The 24519-nt window shown below is 39.9% G+C and overlaps 1 protein-coding gene across 1 annotated transcript; it reads left to right on the top strand.

Annotated features, from left to right (window-relative positions):
- The first annotated feature begins 1154 nt into the window (after positions 1–1154).
- On the top strand, positions 1155–24519 carry LOC111233027. Its single transcript, XM_022760757.1, has 3 exons — positions 1155–1397; positions 14881–14933; positions 22241–24519. The coding sequence occupies exons 2-3, from the start codon at positions 14902–14904 to the stop codon at positions 23043–23045; spliced, it is 837 nt and encodes a 278-aa protein (XP_022616478.1). The 5' UTR covers positions 1155–1397; positions 14881–14901; the 3' UTR covers positions 23046–24519.

Genomic DNA, 24519 nt, shown 5'->3' with positions numbered 1-24519 from the left:
CGAAACTGTCTCCTCTCTGCACTGCAAAAAAACAACACATTCATTCATTTCATATCCTCAGCCGATAATATATTAAATATATATTATATTCTTGAAAAGATTTTTTCTCTTGAACAATTTTAATGCAGAGTTAAACATATGATATATATTTCTTACAGTGGGAATGTGTCACTCCTGGTGCAAAAAAATGCTGTTATATTAGTAATAATGATAATAATAATAATAATAATAACATTTTTGTTCACATTTGAAGTGTAACTGTTGTGTCAGACTCAGAAACTTATAATATCTCTTCTTCTTTTTCCCCCTTTCTGGGCTGAAGCCAGGTTTTGTTAAGTGGAGAGCAAGTGTTAAGGGGTGATTTCACTCTAATCGCATCCAAGTCATATGATCAACCATGGTAACTGTGAAGAGGCAGGTCAGGTTAAGCTGTGTCAAGCTCGACACAGGTTTCTAGGTCAAGACAGGAAGTCAGGTACATTAAAGCCCATGTGGTGTTTTACAGTCACACTTAGAGATGCTGGTGAAGAGCCAAATATAAAAGCAGGTAAATCATGACCCCCAGGTGGTCATTACTAGTAGGCAGATAACCACAGGTGTAAATAAAAAGTCAATTAAAATGTGCCACTTGTTAAGAAAAGTTTGATATTATATCAAGCTAATAGGGGTTTTGGCTTGTGGTCCCTTGCGATTCCAAGGACTTCCAGAGGTCAAATTATTTTATCATTGTTTTAATGTTTTTGATTATTAAAGCTTGACTTTTGCTCTTTTTAAGAAAATAAAACTATAAAACGTTTTAAACCAAAGTTGAAAAATGCTTTATAATTTATAAAAATACAACAAAAAAGTATGTGAATATGAAATATCAAATCAACGACAAAGCAAAATTAATTCAAGAACAAATTATTATAAAGGAAACATCAACAAAAGTGCCTTTGAGAATGAATAGGTTCACAAGATGACTTTGTAAAGTTCGCTTCATCATAGCTACTTATAAGTTCAGTGTGTGTGTGTGTGTGTGTGTGTGTGTGTGTGTGTGTGTGTGTGTGTGTGTGTGTGTGTGTGTGTTTTATTGTGAAAGTTGTGAGAGGAAACAGTAGACAGTGTGACACCGTATGTACTTGACACTGGTCCAGTAGTTTCCCAGACTAACTACCCATCAGCAGACCGCTGTTCAAAAGGGAGACATGGGACCGTGGAGTCACCACAACTCTAACCAGGAGTAGGAAGTCGTTTTCGAGCTGAAGACGTTGACCGGAGCTTCTACTTTTCCCACTTGCATTTCTAATTTCTACCCATTAAAGGACCGGAAGAGAAACAAGTTAAATGACAACTGAAGTTATCCGAGCTTTTTTGATACCTTGGGCAAAGTGCCACACCTTCGCTTAGCGCAACAGGTAGGTAGAAACAACATTAGCTTTCTCTGCTCCTCTTTGTGTCTCGCTTACATGAACACACCGCTCTGACTGCACGTTAAACAGCATTAAAAGTGTGGAAGCGTTACGTTATTAAACCTGTGTTAAACCAGCTTCACGGCAGCAGCAGGTGAACACTGAGCAGCCATATGGCGAGTGGCCGCTTCAAACAATACAACAACTTCAGGATATTACACAGAACAAGGCAGCTACAGGAATAATGAGTGTTTGTTGAAGTGCTGCCGCAGCACATGATAATACTGTAAAGAGCGTTAATTGTTAGCTAATGTTTGAGTAGCTTTGACTAAATGTAAAGCACTGATAATAGAGATGTGAGGCTACACCTGTTGCGCATAATGACTATGAAGAAATTCATTAATAAAATACATATTGTATGTACTTTATATGGGCAGGTATGAGCGCCCCGAGGAAACAAAAGCAAGTTCTCTACATGTTTATAATTCCTTTTTAATGGTTTTAATATGTTATTGTTTCATTTAACTGTTCTTTTGTATATTTCCCAACATCCTGCTCAAAATTCAGGTTGGGAAATACATTTAAATGGTAAAGTCAAGAAACGTCAATCTAAAAAGTCTAAAAAATACTTGAATCAAGCTATAAAATACTTAAAACTATGTGAGGTTTTAATTGTATAATAAGGCTGTAACTAAAGATTACTTTCATTTTATTATCATTTATCATCATTTAATGTTGAGTATTTTCCGAATGAATCCATTTTGTCTATTAAGTGGTAAATGCAGTTTCCTAGATCCCAAGGTGACATATTCAAACTATGTTTTGTCTAATCAGCAGTCCAGCGCCCACAGATATTCAATTTACACTGATGTAAAACAAAGACAAGCAGGAAATAGTCACATTTAAAAAGCTGGTACCAGTAAATGTATGATAGTTGTGTTTAAAAAGTGACTTAAATGATTAATGGATTGTTAGTTGCCGTTTTATTTGATTCTGCACACACTATATTAAATTACTGACATTCATTTGTACTTCACATTTTGTATATTGTTTTGTGTATTTATGTATACTCATAGCCTACTATCAGCACCCCACTGACCTACTGTTCGTTCTGTACGTTAATTTATCTTTATGTATCTGGTTAAATGCTAAACTCTGTTGTGTTGCACTGATGCGTGCAATGACAGCAAAGTTGAATTCAGTCCAATATAACTTTCAGTCAACTAAACGGATAATTGATGAATTGCTTCAGCCCTAGAAGTGTGTAAACTAAACCATAAAGTCCTCAAAGTCACAGAAATAATACTGAGGACATGAGCTCAATGGTCCTACAGCTGTGTACATGACGAGTGTACTTGTGTAAAAACAACACACTCCGTAATGTTTCGATGCGTCTCTCACACGGTGCTGTAAATGTGACCCTGCATGGGAACCAAGCTGAAACTTTCCATCACAAACTGAGCACACTGCACATGGGCAGGTGAAGTTAATGAGTGAATAGAGGCTGTTATTGGGGACATTTGTTCTTTGTTGGGATGGAGTGGAGAGAAGGAGGAGGAGGAGGAGGGGGAGGAGGGGTCTCGCCTGAGTTAACCAGAGCTCAGGTACACGGCCTTGGGCTTTGTTTGCACATCTAACATGTAGCCTCACTGCACCCTGGGTCACTTAAAGCGACATGCAAACTTGTGTCATGTCTGCCTTCAGTCGTAGAGTCTTAAACATGATGTTTACAGCCATGTACCAGCTGCTGCCATACATCAATGTGTCTCTTAAAACGCCATCATCGCTCTCTGACCTGCTTTTTAGCTCCGGGCAGGTGAGATGTAAGAGATCATGACAGTTGATTTACACTGAATACTAAGCTATGGTTAGCTTAACCCATTTTCATGCCTTTAGACGCTGACTCCACCCGTGTCGCAGCTTATTAGACGAAACAAGCCATTAAAATTGGATGCAAATACTATTTGCCCAAGCTCTAGTTTGCTTTGCAACAGGGCTGCTGCTGCTGCTGGATGACTACACCTGAAACAGGATGTAAACATGAGACTGGGCTCTGTGCTGTTGTTTTCATAATGGTGTGGAAAACAGATTGTACACAGTGTTATTCTCTCACAGTGAAGGATGTATTGTGTAATAGTAGGCAAACCCTGTGTCTTTACTTATTCATAAAGCAATTTATAAAGTAAAGACACACACTAGTTTTCCTTTCTTAAAATAGACAATATCCAAATGATAATTATTAATTTGATAATTTCTTTAGTAAAATAACAAAAGTTTTCTTGTCCCAGTTACAGAAATATAAAGAGCTACTTGCTTTTCTCCATTTCATATTCTTATAAAGCAGTTTTGCCTCTGAGGTGTTATTGTGAAGAACATGAGTCATTATTTTTAACAATTATTTGATAGGATGGTCAATTAAGAAAAAAAAAAACGTGACAGCAGTTCGTCACTATTTTCTGACATTTTACAGATTTAATAATTGGTTAATTATCAGAAAAAAATATATTTTCCAATGTTTATCTGACAAAATAATCAATTTGAAAACCATTTTCTGACATTTCATAGACCTAATGATTAAGTGACTAGAAGAAAGAATTATAGACAGGTTAATCCATAGTGAAAATAATCATTATATGCAGCCTTTAAGCAGATTAATAACCCGTGAAAATGGTAAGTAAATTCATAATACAGAAGAGATACAGAAACAGTTATTATTATTGATTTATCTGCAACTACTTTGATAATGGATTAATAGTTACAGTTGTTTGATCAAGCAATATCTTCTCTGGTTCCAGCCTCTCAGATGTGAAGCTCTGCTCCCTCTCTGTGTTTTATATTATTTGTAATTTAATATAATTGGGCTCTGGAGTGTCGGTCACACACACAAAAAAAAAACTAAACAGATTTTTGTTTATGTAATGATAGCCGGCAGGTTAAAGATCAACTTGAAGATGTAGTTTACCCTCCTTTTTTTTATATTTGCCACTGCATCACAGGCTCTATATCATTTAAAAGTGCGCTCTTCTGACTCAGGTTTGTTTACTTGCTGAAGTACAATTCGTGGCTCCTGGGTCAGGAGGATCCGCAGGAGGAAAACAGCAGCAGGTCTGTTTGCAGTGAGAGAGAGAGACAGAGAGAGAGAGAGAGACAGAGAGAGAGAGAGGGGTGGGGAGTGCTATTGATAAGTGTGGGCTGTGGGGTAATAGAGAGGAGACAGGACTTGTTTTCATCACACTGCTGCCCAAGGCCATCTTGAAAAGAGATGTTTGGACACAGCACATCATATTACACACACACACACACAAACAGACATAAACACACACACACACACACACACACACACACAAACAGACATAAACACACACAGACACACACACACACACAATGTTATCTTCATGGTATCATCTGAAATCAGACAAAGTATTTTGACATTTCAGACACTTATTAGAGCAAATGATCGATAGCTTGTTACGTAATTGGATTATGACTTTATATAAATCGGTCACCGTGGCAGCTCACCATGGATACACTTGTCTAACCACATCAGGCTTATTCAAGGTCGGCTCATCAAGCACGAGTGTCAAACATTCAAACCAGAAGTTGTAGAAACTTTTATTTCTGTCTAATGACACACGTTTAACAGTAGCTCACACCTCTTTGTGCGAGCCGTAAAAAGTTACACAATAACGTCACTCAGATGAACAGCCTGAGCTCTTTCATTGGAAGCCTTATCAGGTGCGGAGGGTTATCTCAGCCACTGTATATGCAGGTTATTAAAAAGGTGGATAAAGCATTGGGTGAGACAGCGTCATTTTTTCTGTAACTGCCACGACTTTAAAAGTGTGTGTTGACATTTTAGTTGGAGTTTAAAAGCCTCAGAGCTGATAAGAGGCCTAAATTGACCACCTTATCGAATAATAATACCGAGGGTCACCGCGGTTGCTGATGAGTACATAGAAATTCTGTCAATAATTGCTTTGTTTCCCGTTTTTACTTTGGGGGCTGCCTTTATGTTCATGAACATACTGAATGTGAGATAACAGCCAGTTTCAGCTTGATGAAAAGGTTGTAGATCAAGTTGAATTCAGCAACCAGAGGGAAAAAGATAGGCTAGACAAACAAAGCTTAAGACCTTATTTGTCATGCAGATGACATTAAGAAATCATTAATCAGTCTCAAAGTAAGACAGGAATAGTTAATTCCGCCTTAAAGGTGAAGGGTGTGTGGATGTTAGATGGAAAATAAGTTCTTGGTACATTTTGTGTCTGGAAAGTTTGATGGATGAATGTCTTGCTATCATTAGGCCTTTTAGGGCCGGTATTGATCACTGCTTTAATGTCATTGGTATCGGCTGATCTGAAACTGATCACTGATTGGTTCCTGTTCTCAAACGTCTTTGCAGCTACGTCACAGAGATATCATTTGACAATCTTTCTACTCTTAGTTAAATAAAAAGTCAGAGTACTGCCCTCTCCTTGACCAACAGCCAAAACCTCAACAACATTCATTTATATTTATCATAGAAAACTAAGAAACCACACTAATATTCAAAATTAAAAAGGAATAACAAGTTTTTGGCATTTTTTTTATTCAGAAAGTTACTTAAATAATTATAAAAAATGTTGCCAACAATTTTCTGTTGATTAACTTTCCTGTTTCTGCTCTATACCTAATAAATTATGAGTCATGATGTGTCGGGCAGTCAATCAATCAACTACCAAAGTCATCTTCCTGGCCTGTGTGGCTTTCAGAGCAGATTGAACGATCAGGTGATGAAATGGCTGCTTCTCTCACACACACACCTGCTGAAACTGCCAAACAGGAGTCAACATTTCAGTCACAGTTGTCACCATCAGTCCATCTTATGACAGTGACGCAGCCCCACACGTCCCCCACCTCCACTCCCACTGTGACCTGCAGCTTTTGTGTTTGCAAAAAAAAAAAAAAGAAGAATCTGCTGCTCAAATTTTGTTTGTTCTGACTCAATGTCTACGGCTACGTAGTGAAAGCAGCAGCACATTAGCAGAGCAGCAGTACATTTCCTTACAGTACAGACATACAAAACTCTATGATACATCTAAAGACATTTTAACGAATGGTAACAGTGGTAGGTCAGTGTAGGGCTGCAAGTTATAGGCTAATTATTTTTATCACTGATTAACCTGCAGCTCATTTTCTCTAACAATGGACTAATCATTTCATTTAAAGAATCTCTTTAAGTGGTTTGTTTTGTCGGACCAACAGTTTAAAACACAAAGATATTAATATTCAAGTTAAACCATCTCAATGTAGTTTTACATCTCCTTTTTCGGGCCTTTCTCTGGAGCGCTAGCAACAACAGGTCGGGGAGCCAATCAGAAGAGATTGCTCTGAGCCTTTTCTTTTGATTGGCTGACTGTTTTCTGAGAGATCAAATAAAAATATAGCAGATTTCAGGGAAATCAAATCCTGTCCAGGTGGGCTGCTGCGGGGGGCACAGCTGAGGGTGGTGACTTTTTTTGTGACATCACAAAGTTTCAGAAGTCCTGACGGCTCGTTTTAAGACACAGACTTTGAATATAGGCTATGTGCATTTGGTCCGTGGACTGCACACTTTGATACTTTCACAGTATTTAATAGCACCTAGACTTTATAACCAAAAAAGACTTGGATATCTCACTTTATACGATATGAGACCTTGAAAGCGATTTTACAGCAGATCCTTAGATTTGAGAAGCTGGAACCAGTGAAGGTGTAACTGATAAACGACTTCAAATTTTTATATTGAAAATGAAAATTGTTGCCAACTTATTTTGTTTTGATCCATTAATTCTGTCGGGTCTAAATTGGTCTTTGATTTTAATTTGTTTTCTTCTGTCTTTATACTCCACATTTATAGTTGTTGAAGAGTTAATTCCAGTTTATTGCCTGATCGATCAGAGCATCCCTAGCTCTAAGCAGTGTTGTGAGCGTGGATGGTTATTTCTAAAAAAGTTGCCTACGTTAGGGGAATTAATCATGAAGTGTACAGATTGGCAAAGCGGAACTTGTTCAGTTCTGATGTGACAAAACATGCTGTAGATGAAGGAAAAAGATAAAGAACAAGAAACAGAAAAAACAGACAGAGCAAGATGGATGTCAGACCAGTTAGCCCACTTTTCCATCACCACACCCTTCACATGTCACCCACATGAACCTGATCTCCTTTCTCACTCCCCCTTCATACACAAAACACACACACACACACACACACACTCTGGCCAAGTCTGGAGTAGCTGTCAATTATAAATTATGACTTTATACTATAACACACAGCTTACATAAGCCGACCTTTTCAGAGATCTATCAGGTGACTGGGCTATGGAGCAACGGCAACATCTTGTCTGTGAAAGACTCGACGTCTTTGTTGAAAAGTTCACTGGAGACCCTCCAGAGCAGCGTTCATATCTACACCTGAGGCAACAGCTCTCAAAAATGTGCCTTCAATTACTGTCAGCAGATAGGAGAACAGAGGATTTAATGATCTATTAGCAAGCCTGTAATGTCATTCAGTGTTCTTGTCCCTAAACCTCGTTAACCTGTATTTGGCTTTATAATGTTGGTATGTGCAGTGTTTAGACCAGCAACTCAAACCCACAGTTATACAGTAACGGCTGTGGATAGATTGCAGTCGTCCGCAACAAAAACAACTGGTTATCAGATATGTGAGACGGAGGGAAGACAAAATCTTTAAGGAGGCGACAGTGTTTATGTGTTTTGAGGTGGTGTGAGAGGCGGGAGATCAAATCATGACTGACTCTCACAGTTTGAAATACCTACACTTAACTACACTGTTCGTTTATGTATCGCCATGACGAGTTTACGTCTTCTTTAATTTTTAGTGTGGAAAGTGTCCCGATAGAGTTGGGCTCTAATCGTCTGTTGGACACAGATTAAGCACACTTTTTGGAAATAGGTCTATTTCCTTTCTGTTCCTTGTGCTAACAAATATCTTATTAAACATTTTATCTCTTCTGACTGTTGAAGAATGAAAAACATCACGGGTAGCAGATTATATCAGCCTCCGCCGTTTAATAATATCAGTTTGTGGAATGGCTGAAATGATACTTTTGTCTGTTCTCTGGTTAACGTGCTGTCTGTGAGCCCGTGTCTGTACTCATCCAAAGATCATTCATGGGTGAAACTTCATTTTGTAACACCGCTCCACTATTTTAGGTTGACGATGCGTCTTTGTAGTTCAAAAAGACTGACAGGGTGGCGACCGCTCTCTAAATAAAATTGCCAAGCTGATAGTGTTGCATCAATTTCAGGAGATGTCCTTAGTTAAACAATCATGTGTAATTAAAGCTGAGCCATGGCTTGTAAAAAACATGGTGTAAAAGTAAGTAGACTGTTCCTGTTATTGCAACATGTCAGATACGTTTAATCAGCATTTCTTATCTCACGCTGCTCGTCTCATTTGCAGGTTACATGCACAAGTTATGAACTAAATTAAACCACCTTTTAAAACTGTTGTTGGATTGCGTTTTGAACAAAAGGTGACAAATGCACTGTTTCACAGTGAAGTGATGCAAAGAACTCCTCCGCTAAAGAAATTGTCACATTTTTATGAAATATAACAATATAATATATGTATAATATAATTCCCAATAGTCGTGTAATAAAACCATTCTGCAGTTTCACTAAAAATAAAAATGATGTCTTTAAAAATGTAATCGTCTTATCCACTGAGGATTGTAGGTACCTACCATCCTTCAAAATAAGATGCCATACATACAGGATACATGATATCCTCTAATTGTGTCTTTATTTCAAAGAATACAGTCACTTTCTCAATATTACCATCCATTGTGGAGAAGAAACCTGTAATTTATTGTTGTGATGAAAATAACCACCCACACACAATAAGTCCTGTTTTCATACAAAACTCTTCATAGGTAAAATCAATTTCAACTGGACACTTTCCATTGGAAGAATTATTTTAATCCTTATCTTTCTGGATGAAATTTTCCACCCACAGCAATCGTTCAGAAATGTCCCCTGACTGCCAGTTCCACGGGTATCCCCTGGATTTCAATCCAGTCCACATTTAGAGGACACTGTACAGCAATCTCTGTTTTTATTGCACCTGTTTCTCCAAGATGAAATGTTTCAATTTCCTCTGAAGAAAACTCAGAAAGCGAAAAAAAAAAAAAAAAAGGGAGCTGGGCCAAGCTGCCAGGGCTGAAATATCTCTCCCCTTCAGTAATCGTCCTACGATCTTCCCTATCATAAAAAACAGGAGCAATATATAATATATTGAACGACAGACGGAGCAGATAAAGGACTATTATTGCCAGCCAACAATGGCCAATATCTGAATGAATGATAGTCATTTGACGCACTGATTGAATCCTTGATCTCATTCTGACTTTGGAAAGTCTCCAGGGGAACAACATGATTGGTCATTTGGATGTTCTAATGTGAATCTCAGTCATATGCTGCTGCTTGCTGTAAAATCCGTGGGAGGCTTCACAGGCGGAGAGAAAATGCTCATTACTGGCAGGTTTGCATGGCTCTCACTTTGTCATGGAAAGGTATGCGCGTTGGTACCACTCTTGCCTCCTTTAACCTCATCATATCCAAATTATGACATGTCAGGCGCATTCGTGAATATCAAAGTTTTAATGTAGCTCCATTAAAACATCTCAACTACTTTGACTGGGAATATTTCTCCATTTTATGGCTTTTTATGGACCAAACAGTCAATTCACAATTTTATTTGCATCCTTAGGTTGAAAAGAACCAGGTCTGGGTCCCAATCCAGTTGCACTCAACCAGGTTGGGTCTAGTAGTGATGGGGATTTATGGGTGTTCACTGCTCTAGTGTGCAGTTCCTTGGCTTTCCCACTTCTCCATGTGTACTGTATCTATAGCTATTTAATCTGCAAACACAGTGTGGCAAAGATGACAGCTGCAAGTAGACACACTGGAGCCAGAACATATATCAGCCTGCCTTGTTAGTCATGTTTGTCTTGTCATTTTCTTCAGGCAGATTTCTTGGGAGTATGTCTTTGACTTTTAGTGCTAATGTCACTAAGTTATCAGTACAGTGATGTAACAAGCTAGTTACTCATGGGCCCCTTGTAGCTCGGAGGGCTGTTGCTAGCTGCACAGGCTAAGATGGCACTGTGTCATCTCTGGCCTGCAGGACTAGTTCCCCTCTGACTGTGAGCTGTTTCTGCTGACCAGCAGCAGGACGATTAGCCCGGGGCAGGTAACACCACAATCACATTGTCAGCACTCAGTCAACCCAGAGCCAGTTTTTGCCTTGCAAATTTGCAACCGAGCTCCATTCCGATGCAAACCAGCTTTTTCCGACTCAGTCAGCCAGTCATTAGTCAGCTTGTCTGACGTGTGCGTCCTTCACTGGGTGTTAGATGTCAGCCAAAACACACCAGAAAATGCACATGCACCTTACATCTCTTCTTTCATCGGAAACATTTAATTAAACCAATTTCTATCCTGCAGTTTTGTTTTAAATATATTTCCCATAAAATACTGACTTGAAACTTAATACTTGCTTTATAGGAAGTTAAAACTGTTTGGCAGGTTTAGCCTGTTAAGATCAAACTGTGACATCAGCTAAGAGCTGGGTAAATATGCAGCACTGGCTAAAAAGGTACATGATTTCTGAACTTTCATAACAACATGCATGTAATTCCACTATGAAGACCACAGCTTTACGTAGCTTGCATCATAATTATCAATTCCTCAGGATACAGATTCATATCAAACACTTATGTAAGCTGGGGGGAAAAAAAGGGTGAGCTATAATTCTTAATGTATAAAAAGAGTTTGCTGTTCATTTGTTCTGTCACAAATTATCCGCTTCATGGCTATGTCCAGTACTGAACTGAAACTTCCCACTTTCAGCTTTTCCAAAGTTCATTAAATTCCCATGATTTGACACGAGAGGGAAAGTCATGAGATCGACTTCAGGGCTAGATATTTTTGAAAAGGTTGTGTTGTGCTGTCTTCTCTTTGACTCTTGGTGGTTCATACTGATGTAGATATTTTTTATAGTGCTATCAGCCTCATATGGCCAAACGACATTTTACAAATACCAAAAAAAAATAATTTGCAAGATAAATGAATAGTTGTGCATACACACTGCCCACACTTTATGTAGACAAACTTTAGACTTTGCCGCTGCGGCTGAAACCAAAACAATGAGCTGAAAGACGCTAAAAAGCTCTGTAATGTCAACAGAAACTAGAGTCAGGTGATATTTATCTGTGGGTCCATGACTACGAGTAACGTCCTTCACCTTACACATAGTAATTTGATCCATCGTTACTGTAATATAAATATTGACACAGGAGGATCTAAATTTGTTCAGTAATTAAAACGTAATTGAAATACGTCTACAACTCTCATATTACTGTATTTGATCTTTTCATTTTAAAGAAAATGTGGAGTGAGTCATTTAACTTTATTACTCCACTGTCACAACACTTAATAATCCATGTTCTGTCACAGTGTTTTTATCTGAAGTGCCAGGAAGGAAATAAACCTATTCATATTCATAATTAATTCAAAGCCGGTCCGTCAGAGTGAGTTGTGTCAAAGGGTTTAGGACCATTTATTGCAACAAACAGATACGCAGTTGTTTGGCAGAGGAGGCTCTGAGCTTCAGGATGCTCCCCAAACGAGTCTGAGCTGCCTGCAAGACTCTGAGGCAAGTGCATTAAAAACACCCCCAAGGGTCCAGAGAGCAGAAAGCAGCAGACGCATATCGCTGAGACGTGGAATATACATAATGCAGAAGGCAAGAGATGCCGCCGCACAACAAGAAAACAGGAAGAAGCTGATGGTAGTGGAGGGAGAATCCAGCAGAGCGATCAGGGGATTGAGAGTTGGAGCTTGTCAGATGATTATTGACCTGCTCGAATGTGACTAGTAACTGTAAAAGTCCGCTGATAGTGTCCTCGGCGCTCGGCCCCGGACTCCATTAATGTGATAGTTCCCGATGCCCGCTGGGAAATTACCTCCTCTCTTGCTCCCCTCCTGGAAGATAAGGGACACTTCAGGTGGGTGGGTGCTCTGCAGAGCAACAGTGTGTGAAACAGGGTCCTCTATTTAAAGCACAGCCTGTTGAACCACTTGGGCCTCTCCGCCGCCCTGGATTGCACTCGGCGTGGTATACACCACTTGGATTTTTTCACAAGTAGCTGTGAACGTGTTGGCGGTCCCTCTGAAAGTGTAGTTGTGGGAATTGTTACAGCCAGGTTACTATCAAGCCCACCTGAAAACACAAGAGATAGTTTTTATGAAGAGAGCAGAGGGCACTCAGAGACAAGAGGATGCTAGTGTGAGGTTTGTTCTGTGTGTGTTTTAGCTGACTAAACTCACCTCTGGATCTTTTTATGTCACGGCGCACAGCAGCAGACCTGTAGAGGGATAATTAGACGTCTTGGGATAGCAAAGTCAGGCTTTGTTGCTTACAGTCTTTCATGCAAAAGGAAAAAAAAGGTGACCCAAACTGTGATGATTAGATTAGATTAGATTAGATTAGATTTATAGCCTTGTTTGTGAGGCAGCTTGTAATATCATATATCTCAGCAGGTCCTCGTCAGATCTGTTTGTGTTATAAATCGATGCTAACACTAGGAGTACACACCGAGCATTTTTATTGGTCCCACGAGCATTTTTCAACCCAATCCCCCCTTGGCAAAGCCCACCTGGACTTCTTAGCTCATTCCCTCCAGGACTTTGCACAAAGATATATGAAGTCCCAGAGCATAACTAAAGCTTCTTACATCATAGTTGCCTGGCCTCACTGCAGCTTGAAAATGTTCAGGGCTAATAGATACAAAGTGGTTGATGAAAACAAATGATTGCAGGAGCTACGGCATATTCATTTTGTCTGGAGGTAGTCCATATCTGCGCCATAGAGATTAACTGTCCTCCAAAAAGATGAAAAACACATAAGTCAGCCACACTGCTGCAGAGGATGATATGATTTTAGATTATTGTACAAAGCAGGGTTCAAAATTTGTAAGCTTTGATTATGTCGGCAGTTCAATACGACAGAATTAAATATGCACATCCATCTTCAATTAGAGCAAAAGGTCGGATTGCAAAGTGACACTCAACAAGCTCAGAAGATTGTCCTAAAGTTAGTATATTCCAATATTCATTTTTAATTTTAAAGTAATTTTTTTTGGACATTCATGCCTTTAATAGGATAGGGACAGTGAGAAATAGACAGGAAAACTAGGGGGGAAGGAGAGGGGATGACCCGCGGTGAAGGGCTGTTGCAGTAAGGACTGAACCATGGTATGTTCTCGACCAGGTGAACCAGCAGGGCGCCCCGAAACCATGTATTTGTGACTCATTTTTACATTTACATTCTCAGCAGGAACAAATGGACTTGGGGTAGGCAAGTCAGAAAGTCCTTGGAGTATCGTGTGTGTGCTCGTCTTGCTGTTCTCATGGGTTTTGTTGACAGGAAGAAAAACGACGACTAATGCCAAACTTATGATTTTAATGAAGTCTCGCTGTTTGTTATTTGATTTCATCTGAAGACACGGCATTTGTAATGAGGTGTCGCTGCACTCAAAATGTCATGATGCGGCGCACAATTTGCGTGACACTAATGAACATGACATTATGCTCTCAGCCAGGACTATAATTCGTCGTCTGTTGACAATGCGTATGAATGCCAGTCATCCAGATATGATTTCCATCCACATTTTGCAGTTTCCAAGCTGATTCTTAAGTCGATGTTGTTCAAAGATTCAACTCAAGGAAAAGTAAAGGCCTACAGGGTCAGAGAGGTAAGGTTAAAACTAGAAACTGTTTTGTCTCGTGGGCACATATCCTTGCTTTTATTCCACAAAGAGATACTGTGTCCTCTACCTCTGTTGCTCTCTTTCTCCTTCGCTCGCAGACAAAACCCATTCAAGACTCAGTGATTAATTATTTACCCAGGCAATGAAATGCCAAAGCCTAGAGAAACACACCACCAGGAAAGAAAAGGTCACTCCAGTTCTGCACATAGATACACACTCTTCAATACGCGCTCACACACAACAGTGATGGATGGCAATAACATCTTTATCGGTGCTTCGGGCAGACAGAGTTTTCATCCTCGTGTCCAAACACCGTTGAGACCAAGGGCAAAGCAAAAACTTGACTGATGAGGTGAAATCTTCAAGAGAGCCCTGAAAAAGCCCTCATTTAAAAACCACTCGCATGTCAGGGGTGGTGAACCGTCCGATCAATAGCAGTCTCAGACTCTGTCAAAGTGTATGTGTATCATTGTACAGACCGATGGCGGTGGAGCTAACTGTAACCTTTCCTTGATGAGTGAGCTCAGACACTGATGGGAGAATGTCATCCGCTGGAAACAACTTGTGCATGTTTTTAAAGTAAAGTTTTGTCACAGTAGAGTTTGTCTGTGCTGTTTATTCAAAGGGTGTTTGCGTGATTAAAGTTTAATTGCTTTGTTAATGTCCCTCCACAGCTCCTCCACACAACTGGCCAAATGGGGTGCCGATGCTGTAGGATGATAAAAAGGTAAGATGTCTGACTCTCCCTCTCGCCTCTGGTGAATATTGTTAGGACATGATCGAACAATGACTTGTTTCCAGTGATTTAAAGGATCGATTCACTGAAATTACCACAACAACAAAAAAAAAAGAAGATTTTCTCACTTGTATCCTAGCGACTTCTAGTTTTGCGCTATACCACATGTCCAGTCAAGGAATGTGGAGTTGAATGGTTTTTCATTTATGGTGCTCACAATATAGAAAAAGATACACCAATAGAAACTGGTGAACTGGTAGTTTTCCCATCTTGTGATCAGGTTAGTCAGGAGACAGTGGCCTAAACAAAAGCCACACACATTAAATATATAGCATGTGCTGTGTGAAATAGATATTTCACACTTTCCCCCTGAAGGTAAATATTTTAGGACATAGATTTAAATGTTATTTGAGATGTTCTTTATTTCAACTCAGAGGGTTAGGGTGTTCACTATAAAACACTTGGATGGTAAAGATTAATAGCATCTTGAAATGACAAGTAAATAAAAAGAATAAAACCAGAATAGAAAATTACTGGTTCAGTAGCTTTACATATATATAACATACAGTTTGGCAGTAAGAAAGTAGAACCAACTTCACCCTGAGTTGATGTGCAGCTTTCATTTTTGTCTCTTTGTTGAATCTCGTGATATTTAACTTTATTTTTAGCCATGCTAGCAGCGTGGTCAGTGATATTGCCATTATCCTATTCCTTAATATGTATTGAGAGCTAATTAGCAAGTGTTAGCATGCGAACATGCTAAATTAAGATGGTGAACATTGCACTGGCCACACATCAGCATGTTAGCATTGTCATTGTGAGGCTGTTAGCAGGCTGCATAAGTGCAGCCTCACAGAGCTTCTAGCATGGCTGTAGACTCTTAGTCTTGTTATTTAATGAATTGCTTAAAAACAGATCAATTATTTATTCATTATTAATATTTAAATTGTTTAAAAAAAAATGTTTCTTGCCATTCTGATTAATCAACTAATATTTTCAGCGCTAATTCAGTGTTAGCTGCTCTGTAGCTTAACTATGTGGTTTGTTTGTCTCTCACTATTCTTGTATTAATTTTAGAAACATTACAACATTTGTTTGCCTTAAACTGCTGAACATAAAACTACAAAGTCCACCTCCTCGGTAACAACCTCTCACTGTAGATTTCCTTATCTGTATGTCAGTGCCAATTCAAATGTCTCCTTGGCCACATAATGATTTTTTGTCTTGTTTCATGCAGATAGTGAGAGGTCCATTTATAATATGTCTGCACTCAGCCTCACGTGGGCTCTTTGTACAAACTGTGAGTCAATATGCCAATAGCCATCACCCTTGGTTACTGTATTTCCTTGCAGGACTGTCTATTCATTAAAGGCCTACAAGACGTCGTTGTCAGGGCTCGACATCACTGTGCTTTTTGAGGTGAACGAGGAGACAGAACAGGGCCGGGAAACGAGATTTTGATTGCAGATTAATGAAAGTGCATGCTGAGATTCACATACCAGAGTTGTAATCCCCCTTCACACCGTTTTTTTTTTTTTTTTTTTCCATGTCAAAGACACATGTGAATGCTTGTGACACACACACACACATACCTCCCTAATTGTCTGGAGTGTCACATTTCTGGGCTTAGCGGTGTTTGGGGTTTGGCAGGGTGGGCCTGTAGGTTACTGGGTCAACAGTATGGCCTCAGTGTCAGCAACAACCCTGCAGCAAACTGGTCACTGTAGGTGTGACAATCCTATGCTAATCTCTTATTTTGTTAGATAGATAAGGCTTGGTTTTACTTTTAAAATAATCTATGGGAACAGGAGCAACTGACAAGTTTAAGGGATCGCTTGGAAAGTGCATGTAAAAACAGCCAAGAGAGCTTTTTAGGTTGTTGCTCAAATCTATATCATTTTTATCATTTACACTTTAAACCAACTTGGATTTCATCTGGTGTTCCTTCCATTACATACACAGCCTCAAGTTATTTAAAAAAAAATTGCAATATGGCGCAATGCAATTTCCCACTGTTCCTACAGGTATTTCAATAAAGAGACTTAACTAGGGGCTGTCCCTCTATATGTGCAGGTGTCTAAATCAGCATTTTTAAATGACGTAGGATACAAAAGAATTATAATTTCTTTGTCTGAGAGCATCATGTGTACTTCAGCAGTAGCTACACATTGCACATTACAGCTTTACACCTTTTTTTGCTCCTGCAAGGTGGAAGTTTCCATCCAATTAAAACGACAATGTGCCTTGCATGGGGGAAAAAAAAAAAAAAAACATTAGGATGTTCATCACAGGTCTAATGGTGTTGGTGGCATAAAATCCATATCCACCACTGCACCCGGCATTGTATTTTAGAACAGATATAATCAGCTTAAATCCTAAGTGAGTTGGTATTGTTGTCACATACTGCAGGTGTGTGCGTTACCAGTGAAGAAATGTTTTCCGATACCTTAATTGCAATCTGACTTAACCTCACATCAGCTAACCAGCATCTTGTTTGGTGTGCCATCTCAGTTCAAACATATGCAAAAGGATGGCTTCTTCCAGGATGGAGGTGCTTCCTAAAAACAAAACCTCACAGAAAGGGAATCCCAACAGAGAGAGGACAGCAGGGACTCCTCAGAAGCAACTACAACAACTTATATGCAAAGCTGCTCCTTTGCTATTAAAATCTGAGCTTCATGCTGGAGAGTTGCTGCTGCTCTCTTTCTGTGTGACTTTTAATGCCAGGGGAGATTTGCATCAGCTGTTTGATTTAAGTCTGATAACCAGATGAACATTCAGAGAAACCACAGTCTTCGTTACATAGCTGTGAAATTGGTCTTTTTTTAATTCAGTGTACCCAACAATGAAGACATTTTGTCTGTCTGGTTTGTCTCTGTCCAGTTCACCAAAAAAGAAAAACAGAATCACAGCAACAAGTTGTCGATTTGTTTGGGTCTGCCTCCTTGAAAATAGCTTGGAGATGGAACCGGTGGCCTCCTGTCGTTGATGAAAATACAGTTTCATTTTCTCACACAGCTTTTGTCCAGCTTTATGAATTATTGCTCCTCTTTTTTTTTCTTCTGGCAAAACACCTTCTGTGTCTCTCGCTTTTCTGAAAGCAAGCCTCAGATTTCACCTTGGCAGCCGGGACACAGTGGCGGCGCTGCCCAGGAGCGAGAGAAATGGAAAACATTCATTTTCTCAGCTTTCCACTGTGAAGGGAGACGCAGGGTAGGATGCAGGGTGAGAAGAGAGGTGCTTAAGTCAGAGGGTGACCGTGTGTGTGTGTGCGTGTGTGTGTGTGTGTGTGTGTGTGTGTGTGTGTGTGTGTGTGTGTGTGTGTGGCTTATGACTATAAATGCGTGGGCAGGTGAAGTTTGCATGTGTCTGCTAACCACGAGGGGAGAAAGAAGCCTGTTACTGAATCGATCAATATATTAGAAAGTTATCTTCTCGATTCCCTGGACTTATGTTCTTGTTAAGTTCATGAATACTAAATAGTGTGAAGTAAAGCCAAAAGGGGGGTGAGATAACAGAAAAAAAGAGTGAAGAGGACAACTTGAGAAAGAAGAAGGAGGAGGGGGTGGGAGGGAGGAAGCGAGACAATAGATGGAAAAAGCTCGAGGGAAAGCGCTCAAATCAAGGAGAAGTCAAGTGCAAAAGGATAGTAGATTAGAGAGCTGCAACTACATTATAGTGACGCTGAAGGAGAGATGAGGAGGAGGTTGTTTTGAAGGGGGAGAGGCACCTGGAGAGGTGATGAGACGGAGGGAGCTCTGCTGGGGTTACTGGCTGGCAGGGTGGAGGGGAAAACAAATGAAAAGAAGAAAAGATGTTGTGAAAAACACCAGGCTCTCGCAGCAGGTGATGTCTGACAGCCTGTTACACTGCCCACAAAATAAAGCCCCCCTGCCAACACTCCCGACACCCGTCTAGGTGTGTGTCAGAGCGAGCCGTCTTGTACTTCTACCCTTGTAAGAAAATCCTCCAAAATGGTGGCATCACACGATCATTACAGCCTTCAGGGGGCTATTTAAGGTTTAAAGCTTAAATGAGCATTAATTAGTCTCAGACCTTTATCGACCTCGACTACCCAACGAGGAATTGGGACAACATCGACAAATCTCAGGCAGAGCATGTGGCAGACGAGAGCAGGGATTCATCAGAGACGTCTGATGGAGTAGTGAACAAGAAATATATCACATCTATGCTAAATAATGCATCAGTGTTATTTGTCATTCACTTTGTCTGATTGAGAGAATACACTCTTATTATGCTGTTTTTTAGGTGAAAATATTCTCTGAGGCATTTGTCACTCATTTTAATGAGCTGATTAAGGTCCTCTGTCACGCTGGCATAACTAGGACTCATTATTTTCTGTAAAGACCTACAATAAAAACAATCTGAATTTATTGCTTTTTTGTGAGTGTGAATTTATCATTTATTTATTTATTTATTTCACTGTCTGACTGTCTCACTGAACTTTTGCACAAAATCAGCAGCTCGTTTGTGTTTCTTCTTCATTTTTCTTTGCTTCCCATTGCCAGAAGTATTTTCTGAGCTGTTCTTGTCACAAAAGGAACTTGTTTACTGTAATTTGGTGAACTGCATCTTCTTGCAGCAGAAAACATTTGAAGATAATTTGAACTTGTGGGGACATTAAATGCAGGTGAAAATGTATTTAAAGCAATATTTGGGTCTTTTTTTAGAAAAAGATCTGTTAAAAGATTTTAGCTGTAGCAATAATCTTGTATCATTAGCTTCCTCCTAGAAAAAAATAGCAACATGGCTATCATCATCAGCATCTTAATGAAGCATACTTCAAAGTAAGGTTCAACGTTTTGTTAAATACACTTATTTTCTTCCTTTTCAAGAATTAAATGAGTTTGATTGATACCACGTTCATGTCTGTGCCTTAAGTATGAGGATAGAGCCTGGAGATGGTTAGCCTAGCTTAGTGGAAAGGCTTCAAACAATAGTAGAACAGCTAAGCTAACACTGTTCAAAATGTATTTATTTACACATTGTATCTTGTTGTATCTCAGATTTTAGATGAGCCGGGCCAAACGGTTTTACCACGCTACCAGTCCTTAAGCTAAGCTAGGCTAATTACCTCTTGGCTCCAGCTCTGTTCTTAAAACACAGACTTAGAAATGTCATCCATCTTCTCAGCTAACTCTCAGTAAGAAAGAAAGTGAGGGGATTTTTTTCTATTCCTTTAAATGCTACAACCTGTGTTTTTGTACATTCTTTGTTTGCCAAGTTTCATTTTACTTTAGCTTTTGTTAGCTTCACTTAGCTTCCTCATTACTTTCCAGCCTTGTTTGCTGTGACTTCCTGTCTGTTTGCTAGTACTTCCTGTGACTCGAAATAAGCGCTAGACAAATAAATCGGTATCGGTGTATATACCATTACATAGCTTGTCCATCAGAGAATACTGACAAATTGTTTTACACTGTAAAATATCCTGTTGAATATGAATCTTGGTCATGATTTTTTTTTAAAAACCAAAACAAATGTGAAATATCTGTATCAAAAGTATTTGTTGATGTTTTAAAAAAAAATACTATTTTCAATGCAATGTTATCAATTTTTTTAAATACCAATATCAGCATCAACCACAAAAATCCAGGATCTTTTGGGCTTTACTCAAAATGTGAATGAGTGTCATTGAGAAACCGGTTTCAGGCTAATCGGAATTTCATTGGTGGGCAGCAAGAGTCAAAGGTCAAAAGCTACACTGCTAATTTATATGTTATTAATGTTAGTATTTCACGTTTATTGTCAGAGAAAGAGTAAGTGTAACCATGGAAGGTTCTGAGAAGTATAGCCTATAATACTACACACCTTGGTGCTTGTGTGTGTTGTGTGTCAGTGTCTGTTTCTGTTTCTGTCAGCTTCTGATTCTTCCTTTTCACCTGCATGTCTTTTTTCCCTGCCGTTCTCTTTCCTCTCTGGAAGTTACCAGCACAAACAGAACAACATAGTAAAAGTAAAAGGCAGTATTTTGCAGTTTGAACCAGAGAGAGGAGTGAAGTCAAAGGCCTGCCTAAACCTCCACATCCTTGTTTCTCCCCTCCTTCCAACAACTCTCTGCATAATATAACTGACATTCACATGAGCAGTGCAAATATTACCACAGCTCCGGCTAGCTGTACTCTGTGTAAACATCAAAGTGCGTGTGTGCCTTAGCTGTAACGGTGGCATTTAGAAAGTTGCATCGACTGCACAGGGAAGAATGTTACTGTCAGTGTACAGTATGTGAGGGTGTTTTTATCGATTGTCACGGGAACATCTGACTCCTGGAGCTCAGTCAGATAGACAGAAATAGTCCTCTCTGTCTGTCGCCTCACTGATCCAGGAAATGAAACGGTGAAGCTAAGTCAAGTGTAACTTTTTAAACTTAGAAATATATTGCAAATTCTTCTTTCATTGTATTCGGCTCTGTAGCAGTTTTGATTAAAAGTCATGTTTGTGTTGAAAGTAGTATTTAAAATAATAATTTATGTGAGATTATATTTTCTGAAATACCTACAGCTGCAACTGCTGATGGTTTTCATTATATCTAAGCTATAACATGTCAGAAAATGGTGAAATGCTTATGACTCTTTCCCTCTGTGACCTCTTCAAATTTGTGTTTTTGTCAAATCAATAATCCAAAACCACAAAAAGTCTGACGCATTGCAGCTCTGTGAGTCTGTTCATCATTCTAATAGCTGAGGCGAATGAGATGATCAAAGTTTTGGACAAATCGAAATTGGGAAAAGAGTTGGGATCACTAAAAGTTCATCTCAAGGGGGGCCATGAACATCTGTACAAAATGCCATAGCAGTCTAATCAATTGCTGTTGAGACATTTCACTCCAAATCCATAAATGTCAACTTCATGGTTGCACTAGAAGAAAGGTCGGAGAATCATCGAATTCAGTAGGATTCCTCCTCTGGGGACCTTGAATTTCATATTTCAGTTTGGATTTTTTATTTCCCCTGTTCCCTAGTTAATGCAATCTCCAAACCTCCTTCATGGTTACATTTTGTGTGAAAACATGTCCTCTGGATGTTAAAAGTAGAGTAGCTGTCCCTTAATTTGTCAGCTTTTAATAGTAGATTTTTGTTGACCCAGCATAACATATCAGTACGGTGAAGAAATGAGTGGAATATGGAGTATGACAACATTATTAATCACTCTGTTGTTGCACTGATTCAAATGCGCCTGAGCCTTTATTTGTTTGTGCTGGCCACTATTTGAATACTTTTATATGAGAATTTACACCCTGTCTGTCTGTCTGTCTGTCTGTCTGTCTGTCTGTCTCACAGCTACATCTACGACCCCTCAGTGGCTGTGGATGTGAGGAAGACTGACTCTGCAGGCAGCTCGCTCTACCAGCCCCACCACCTCTCAGGCGGGCCGCCCGGCAGTGACCCACTCAGCGGCCACAACAAGCAGAAGCAAGGCTTCCACAACCTGGGCTACAGCAAGTCCAACGACAGCACTCTTAAACTAGAGGTGGACAACAACCACGTCAACCACAGGCTGCATGCAGCACCTTCACCTGCAAAGGAGCTGCACCAGCAGGGGAGCGCACCGCCTGCAGAGGGGGATCTATACATCATCCAGCCAGAATCTCTAGGACCAAGATGGGTGATACAGGAAAAAACCCCAAGCCAGGTGCCAGTTTACCCCAATATACAGGAGTACGAGAACCAAAGAAGCTACGGTAAGCAGGAACACCGAGAGACAAGGAACGGGTGGGACAGCTCCATCACTGAGTGTGTGACTGGCAGAGAAAGCCTGTCAGCAGACGAGATTGAGATAGACGAGGGCGTGGGAGGGACGCCGGAATATCTGTGCGACACAGGGGACGAAGGGAGCATCCTGTCGGTGGACATCCACACCAGCACCACCAGCCTGTCCTCAGCCGACACCAGGGACGAGCTTAGACTGCCAAAGACTCCGGAAGTTTCCACCATGGAGAGCGGGATCTCGGTGACAAAGAGCGAGGACGAGGAGGAAGAGGAAGCGAGGAACGCGGACGAGGAGGTACAGAGCGTCACAGACTCAATGGTGGCCGAGGCTCTTGCTGCCCTCGAAGCCGCCACTGCCGGGGAGGACTGTGAGTAACCGACCTCTGCGCTTTCTCTCGCTTATCACCCAAAACCATTGACTTGGACTTGAATGCGACTTGACAGAGTGTTCAAAACCACCATGAAACTTTGCCACAGTTCTGAATAACACCTCCTGTGTTCTTTATCAAAGAACGTGGAACAAATGAAGGAAAACTCTGTTTACAAATTAAAGAACAGATTTATTTTTGAACTTGAAGTCTTGGATATTTTTTTATTGTGGTCACACTGACAGAAGATAATGTCTGCCTTGTGAAAGAGGAAATGTTTCCAATGTTGCAAGGTTTGCATGAAGCCACAAATGAAGAGACATCAGTGTAGACTGTGAATACCGCCTGCTGCCATATCAGCCAGTTAGTCCTTTTGAATAGTGTATTTAACACTCCACAGTCCAGATAAGCCTGTATACGCTCATTCACTGCTTTGCCATGTCCATACTGTGCTTGTATTAGTTAAGACACTATATGTTGCTTTTATCATATTTTGGAGCATAGCTGTGTAAATTGTTAGCCGACTTCCTTTGTTTATGCACAGTCCTCGCTAAATCTTGCTATCTCTTCAGGAATCTCGCCCTTGTTGCATCGAGCAGGTGAAAGAGGAAAGGTCACCAGATATGTTTTTTATATGCTACCCATGTTTTTGTTCCTATTTTATCTTCTCTTGTTATTTATAATATCTGCACTCACATCCTTTTTGATTTATTGTGAGAAGAAAGTGGGCGCTGCGAAAGTCCGGAGAAGAAGAACGTGAGGTAGGATACAGGAAACAGTCCTTATTTATAGCCTTTCCACTTGTGTGTCAGCATTGATTTCATCAGAATGAAACTGAATTAATATGATATGTAATTGGAAATGTAGAAATTAGTTTACACACTGTGCTTACATTATCAAACACATGTACACTCACAATTCTGAGTGATTGTTTTTGTCAATTAATGTGTAATTTCCATGCACAATATTTGTGTGAGTCGATGTCATGTGACAAAATATCAGAGGATCTATGCACGTTTCACATCCTGAGCAGGTTACCAAAGGATAAAATGGAAACTAGCCACCTGTTCTTTTCACTGATACCACCTAGTTTCTGCATTTTTTTCAATAAGACCAGGTAAAGTCAAATCACTGTTGAATAAACCACAGAGGGGCCATCAATTCACCCCACTTGTTTGTTGTTTGTTTTCTGTTTAATAGGTCAGGTTTCGTGTTTCTAGTCCGGCCTATGACATTAGTTCAACTCGGACGTTGCCTACGTGCCTAATAATGAACCAATTGAGGCTAGACGGTGAAGAGGAAATGACACATACGGCTTTTTTGAATGTGTTCAGTGTGTTGATGCAAAATAAGCTGTTCTCTCAATGAAGTTCTGAATTTGTTCCACTGCGACTCCCCTTTTCAAGTCACTTTGCCTGCCAAATCATTTCTACTTATTATATATTTGTATTGTAAAATGAAGAAATGTACTTAAAAGTTGTA

Source organism: Seriola dumerili, unplaced genomic scaffold (genome assembly GCF_002260705.1).
Source record: "Seriola dumerili isolate Sdu_G_001 unplaced genomic scaffold, Sdu_1.0 BDQW01000362.1, whole genome shotgun sequence".
NCBI classification, from domain to species: Eukaryota; Metazoa; Chordata; class Actinopteri; order Carangiformes; family Carangidae; genus Seriola; species Seriola dumerili.
Note: the sequence above shows the minus strand (reverse complement) of the source record. Positions and strands in the feature narration are given on the sequence as shown.

Excerpts from the sequence above, each read along its gene's own strand:
- LOC111233027 (XM_022760757.1), top strand. The coding sequence starts at position 14,902 with ATGGGGTGCCGATGCTGTAGGATGATAAAAAG. Across the intron at positions 14,934-22,240 it reads TGCTGTAGGATGATAAAAAG|CTACATCTACGACCCCTCAG; the intron begins GTAAGATGTCTG and ends TCTGTCTCACAG.